The 6,614-nt window shown below is 47.0% G+C and overlaps 1 protein-coding gene across 1 annotated transcript in view; it reads left to right on the forward strand.

Annotated features, from left to right (window-relative positions):
• Positions 1 to 6,614, forward strand: part of ZNFX1 (zinc finger, NFX1-type containing 1) — a 32,106-nt gene that overhangs the window by 18,575 nt on the left and 6,917 nt on the right. The window contains exons 6-10 of the mRNA XM_011929189.1: positions 660 to 907; positions 2,993 to 3,132; positions 4,284 to 4,438; positions 5,124 to 5,269; positions 6,114 to 6,224. Of these exons, the coding sequence (XP_011784579.1) occupies positions 660 to 907; positions 2,993 to 3,132; positions 4,284 to 4,438; positions 5,124 to 5,269; positions 6,114 to 6,224 (800 nt within the window). The remainder of the gene's footprint in view (positions 1 to 659; positions 908 to 2,992; positions 3,133 to 4,283; positions 4,439 to 5,123; positions 5,270 to 6,113; positions 6,225 to 6,614) is intronic.

The following is a 6,614-nucleotide window of genomic DNA, read 5'->3' on the forward strand; positions in this document are numbered from 1 at the left end:
GAGACGGGCGGATCACGAGGTCAGGAGATCGAGACCATCCTGGCTAACATGGTGAAACCTCGTCTCTACTAAAAAAAAATGAAAATTAGCTGGGCATGGTCATGCATGCCTGTAATCCCAACTGCTCGGGAGGCTGAGGCAGGAGAATCACTTGAACCCGGGAGGCAGAGGTTGTGGTGAGCCAAGATTGTGCCATTGCACTCCATCCTGGGCCACAAGAGCAAAACTCCATCTCAAAAAAAAAAAATCACATAAACCCTTGATAATGTCTTCATGCATCTGAGCTCGTGTAGGTGCCCTCTTCTGTCCCTTAGCTTCAAGAGTTTCTATCTCTGGCCAGGCACAGTGGCTCACGCCTGTGATCCCAGCACTTTGGGAAGCCGAGGCAGGCAGATCACGAGGTCAGGAGTTCGAGACCAGCCTGGCCAACATGGTGAAACCCCATCTCTACTAAAAATACAAAAATTAGCCGGGCATGGTGCTGGGTGCCTGTGATCCCAGCTACTCAGGAGGCTGAGGCCGGAGAATCACTTGAACCCAGGAGGCAGAGGTTGCAGTGAGCCAAGATCGCATCACCACACTCCATCCTGGGCAACAGAGCGAGACTTCGTCTCAAAAAAAAAAAAGAGTTTTCATCTGTATCTGTTTCTCTCTCTTAGCCCAGGCAGAAGGGGATGAGGAAGAAGAAGGGGAGGAGGAGAGTTCGCTGATTGAGATCGCAGAGGAAGCTGACCTGATTCAAGCAGACCGGGTGATTGAGGAGGAAGAGGTGGTGAGGCCCCAGCGACGGAAGAAGGAAGAGAGTGGGGCAGACCAGGAGTTGGCTAAAATGCTTCTGGCCATGAGGCTAGACCATTGTGGCCCTGGGACAGCAGCTGGACAGGAGCAAGCTATGGGAGAGTGGCAGGTAAACTCACTTCCTTGGGTTGAAACAGGCCTGAGAGTATTCTGACCATTTGTTTTCCCCCACTTCTGATACAGTATATTCACTTCATCATTGCAATTAACTAAGTACCCGTATTACAGCCTACCCCTGGTATAAGATGGGTGTACTAATTCCCATGGATATAAATACTACAGTTCTTCAGAGGGCCTCTGGCAAGAAATGCCAGCTTAGAAAGACAGGAAGCAGGTAACCAAGTGCTTTTGTAGAACTTGTGGAAGAATGTAGCACATATGAGTCAGGTCAAACACGGTCTCAGCACTTAATGCCTTCAGGAGTGTTGTCTTCTCATTTCAAATGAGTTTGTAAACGTGAACTAAGATTTTAGAGGATTAAAGTAAGCAATGAAATGAGACCTCCAAGCTGGATGGAATATTCCTCCTTCATTCACCCTGGAATTTGACACTTCTCTTAAAGCCAGAATTGTATGAATGCCCAGGTGTCTTCATGTAGCCTTCCCTCTGCTCCTTTTGGTGGAGCCTAGTAGTCCTCACTATTTACCATGCATAACTACGATGATCGAGGATTAGATACTCAAAATAAGAATTTGTAAACCTTAGGCCGGGCGTGGTGGCTCAAGCCTGTAATCCCAGCACTTTGGGAGGCCGAGACGGGCGGATCACGAGGTCAGGAGATCGAGACCATCCTGGCTAACACGGTGAAACCCCGTCTCTACTAAAAAATACAAAAAACTAGCCAGGCGAGGTGGCGGGCGCCTGTAGTCCCAGCTACTCCGGAGGCTGAGGCAGGAGAATGGCGTAAACCCAGGAGGCGGAGCTTGCAGTGAGCTGAGATCTGGCCACTGCACTCCAGCCTGGGAGGCAGAGCGAGATTCCGTCTCAAAAAAAAAAAAAAAAAAGAATTTGTAAACCTTACCAATGATTTGAGAACTTTCAAGGGCAACTTTGGATGCTGTTTTCACCTGAGTGCTGGGTTTGCACCTGATCTCCTAGTTCAGTTCAGTATCACTATATGTGGTGAGCAGAGTCATGATCTCAATTCTTAGAAGCATGGATTCAGCATCTCTCCCAGGAGGCATCAGGAAAGGTTGATTTGTTTCGTTTTGAAGCAGCAGGGAGATCTTTATTTAGTGACGTCTGACTTGCGAGTCCTTCTAAAGGCTCATAGCCTCAGACTCAGTGACAGCCAGAAGAGAGCACTTTCTCATAAACTGCTTTCCACCCACTTGTTAAAGGTACTGTGTTGATACAATGGCAGTAGGACCATTTTAGCAGGCACTGTGCCAAGTCCTATGTGAAGCACCAGTTGCTGGGCACTGGTTGTGTAGCATTCAACAAGAAAATACCACCCCCATGACTTTCATGGCATACATTTTAGGAACAAGAAACAGGCTATCGTCAAAGATGTTTAATGGGCCGGGCGCGGTGGCTCAAGCCTGTAATCCCAGCACTTTGGGAGGCTGAGACGGGCGGATCACGAGGTCAGGAGATCGAGACCATCCTGGCTAACACGGTGAAACCCCGTCTCTACTAAAAAATACAAAAAACTAGCCAGGCGAGGTGGCGGGCGCCTGTAGTCCCAGCTACTCGGGAGGCTGAGGCAGGAGAATGGCGTAAACCCAGGAGGCGGAGCTTGCAGTGAGCTGAGATCTGGCCACTGCACTCCAGCCCGGGTGACAGAGCAAGACTCCGTCTCAAAAAAAAAAAAAAAATGTTTAATGATAACTAGTGCTAGCAGTAGTATAAATGCTTTCCATGTATTTACTCCTGACAAGCCAACAATCCTATAAAGAGATACTATTATTATTCCCATTTTATAGAAGGTGATACTGAGGGACACAGAGGGTAGGTCATTTACCTTAGGTTCCACAACCTAGTAAGAGGTAGAGTAGGGCTTTGAAGTCAGACAAACTGGCTCCAGAGTCCTTGTTTAGCCACTCTACAGTGGAAGAGCTGTTGGGAGAATATAAGACACTTGACATTAATCAGGGATGCCAGCCCTTTTTCTTGTGCTGTGGCCCCTGCCTTGGGCTTAAAACCAAGCCTGCCTCTGCTCAGACAGTACCCTGCCTGGTATTGATGTCTGCAGACCCAGCGCAACCAGAAAAAGAAAATGAAAAAAAGAGTGAAGGATGAGCTTCGCAAACTGAACACCATGACTGCAGCCGAGGCCAATGAGATCGAGGATGTTTGGCAGCTGGACCTCAGTTCTCGCTGGCAGCTTTATAGGTACTGTGTTCCACATCCAGCCAACCCATGTAATTTCCCCAGGAAGTTCTGTTCCTGGAACATTCTCCACCTCCAAGACCTTCAACGAACCACTGAGCTGAGTGATAGGGGTACAGCCATGGGATAGAATAGACACTTTGCTCTACCTTCATGGAGCTTATGGAGTCTATCCAGGGTAACAAATTAATTATTACCTTCATGGAGCCTATAGAGTCTATCCAGAGTAACAAAGTAATCACATAATTCCATAAATAAAAAGTTACAAATGGGTATAAAAACTCAGAAAAGAACAGAGAGGTAACAGGCACAGTGACTCACACCTGTAATCTCAGCACTTTGGGAGGCTGAGGCTAGAGAATCACTTGAGGCCCAGGGTTCAAGGCCAGCCTGGGCAACATAGTGAGACCTCATCTCTACAGGGGAAAAAAAAAAAAAAGAGTAGTAGAAAGCCACTGGAAAGTTTTACAGCGATTAGTGACATCATCACTTTTACTAATAAAATAAACACTCTATGGTGAGTTAGAGGAGGGGAGAGAAATTAGGCAGAGATGCCACAGCTGGGAGAATTTATGAGAAATTCTTCCCAAAGTTTTTTTTTTTTTTTTTTTTGAGACAGAGTCTTGCTCTGTCACCTGGGCTGGAGTGCAGTGGCCGGATCTCAGCTCACTGCAAGCTCCGCCTCCCAGGTTTACACCATTCTCCTGCCTTAGTCTCCCGTGTAGCTGGGACTACAGGCGCCTGCCACCTCGCCCAGCTAGTTTTTTGTATTTTTTAGTAGAGACGGGGTTTCACCGTGTTAGTCAGGATGGTCTCGATCTCCTGACCTCGTGATCCACCCGTCTCGGCCTCCCAAAGTGCTGGGATTACAGGCTTGAGCCACTGCGCCTGGCCTCTTACCAAAGTTTTTAAAGTCTCTTATTCTCTTCCCATAGTTAACCTTTGTTCTTTATCTCACCCCTTTCCTTAGCTCCTGACCACTCTGGACATCTTTCTGTTGGGCATTTTGGATTCTTGGGTCCCTGAATATATCTGTTTGTCACTATGCTCCAAAGGTCCAAGGTTCACTTCATACACGGGGCACACTGAAGGGGGTTCTTTCACCTTCTCAAAGAGCATGTGGCTTTCTTTCCTTGGTTCTTCCCATTCTCCAGGCTCTGGCTACAGTTGTACCAGGCTGACACCCGCCGGAAGATCCTCAGCTATGAACGCCAGTACCGCACATCAGCAGAAAGAATGGCTGAGCTGAGACTCCAGGAAGACCTGCACATTCTTAAAGATGCCCAGGTTGTAGGAATGACAACCACAGGTGAGAAACTGTGGAGAAATTTACCTGTTGCATCTAAGTTCACTTCTGGTGCCAGATTATCTAAGGACAGGTAAAGAGGAGCTTCTTTGGTAGGTTAGAGGAAAATAACATGAAAAGCTACTGAAAGCACCCATATTTTGAGAACTTTTGGTGAAATTCACTCACTTTCGCCAGGCGCAGTGTCTCACGCCTGTAATCCCAGCAGTTTGGGAGGCCAAGGCAGGTGGATCACCTGAGGTCATGAGTTTGCAATCAGCCTGGTCATCATGGTGAAATCTCATCTCTACTAAAAATACAAAAACTGGCCGGGCATAGTGGTGGGCACCTGTAATCCTAGCTACTAGGGAGGCTGGGGCACAAGAATCACTTGAACCTGGGAGGCGGAGGTTGCAGTGAGCTGAGATCGCACCACTGTGCACTCCAGCCTGGGTAACAGAATGAGACTTTGTCTCAAAAAACGAAAAGAAAAGAAAAGAAATTCACTCACTTTCTCCTGCTGGGTTTGAAACTCCAACAGTGACCAACACGGCTTTAATGTTCTGGAGACCACCCAGAACACTATAAGGACTACTTGTTGCTGATCCAGGTTCAGGGAAGATACAAAAGCGGATTCCCAGAGGCTCAGTGGCCCTGTGGGTCCTGTGCCTCAGCCCAGAGGAGCCTTTCTCTTCTTTCCTCACTTGAGGTGCTGCCAAATACCGCCAGATCCTACAGAAGGTGGAGCCGAGGATTGTCATAGTGGAAGAAGCTGCGGAAGTCCTTGAGGCCCATACCATTGCCACATTGAGCAAAGCTTGCCAGCACCTCATTCTGATTGGGGACCACCAGCAGGTAAAACAGGAGCCCCCCTAGAAGATGAGCTGGCTCTCTGTGGGGGTGAGATCATAAAGGAAGACCCTGGCCTCTGCTTCAACAGTCCTCAAGCTTATTATTAGCTTTTTGTGATTTCTCTTGCCTTCACCTCCCACATTCAGTCTAAGAGCAGGTGCTGTTAGATTTGGGGTATATTTTAGTGGCAACATCATTTATTTCATCCATTCCCTCTGCTATTTACCTAGTCCACCATGGTCTCTCGAGTGGACTGTATTATAATAGCATGCTCCTCGGTCTCCCTGCTTCCATTTTTGCTACCCTCTAATGCACTCTACATAAAGGAGCCAAAGTGAATTTAAAAAAAAAGAAAAAAGAAAAAAAAGGTAGATAGATAATATCACTTTCCAGCTAAAAACCCTCCAGTGATTTCCCATTGCACTTGTATAAAAATCAAGCTTCTTAAAGTGGCCCACAAAGGTTTGTGTGATCAGGTTTCGGCTTATTTCTTTGACTTCATCCCATTTGCTCATGGTGTCCCACTGTGTCCTTTCCGCTCCCCATTATGGATCTTGCTTTTCAAATGAATGAAGAACTGGCAACCTCTGCCATGCTAGTGTCCACTCAGATGTCACTGTTCAGAGGCCTAGCTAGAAGAAACCCACCGTGGGGCCCTGTGTCATACCCCCTTTAGTTCTACTAATCCTTAACCCTTGTCATTATTAATCCTTAAACTGTGAGTATCTAGAAGAGTGCCTGGCACATAGCACTTGAAAAACATTTGATGGTTGGTTGGATGGATGGAAGTATGGATGGTTAAATGACTTTATCAGTAGAGAATCTTCAGCCATGTTTCTCTTCTCAGCTGCGCCCCAGTGCCAACGTGTATGATCTGGCCAAGAACTTCAACCTTGAGGTGTCCCTTTTTGAACGGCTAGTGAAAGTAAACATTCCCTTTGTCCGTCTGAACTACCAGGTGAGAAGCTGGGCCTCTGTTATTACCAAATGCCTGGGAGAAAGCTCCTGGGAAGCTGCCAGTTGCCCGCAAAAGAGGTCTCATATAAATAATGTAATACTGAAAGGACTCTGTCAACCTCGCATTTTCTGTTTTAAAACACCACAAGATCACCTTGTGTTGAGTTTTTGTTGGACAAAGGATCTGTTTATGTTATGCCTTTTCCTTATTATTTTTTTCAAATGATAATCTCTATATCTCTAGATTTTCTTTTTTTTTTTTAAGAAAAATAGAGGGCCGGGCGCGGTGGCTCGCCTGTAATCCCAGCACTTTGGGAGGCCGAGACGGGCGGATCACGAGGTCAGGAGATCGAGACCATCCTGGCTAACATGGTGAAACCCCGTCTCTACT

Source organism: Colobus angolensis, unplaced genomic scaffold (assembly GCF_000951035.1).
Source record: "Colobus angolensis palliatus isolate OR3802 unplaced genomic scaffold, Cang.pa_1.0 Scaffold8, whole genome shotgun sequence".
NCBI classification, from domain to species: Eukaryota; Metazoa; Chordata; class Mammalia; order Primates; family Cercopithecidae; genus Colobus; species Colobus angolensis.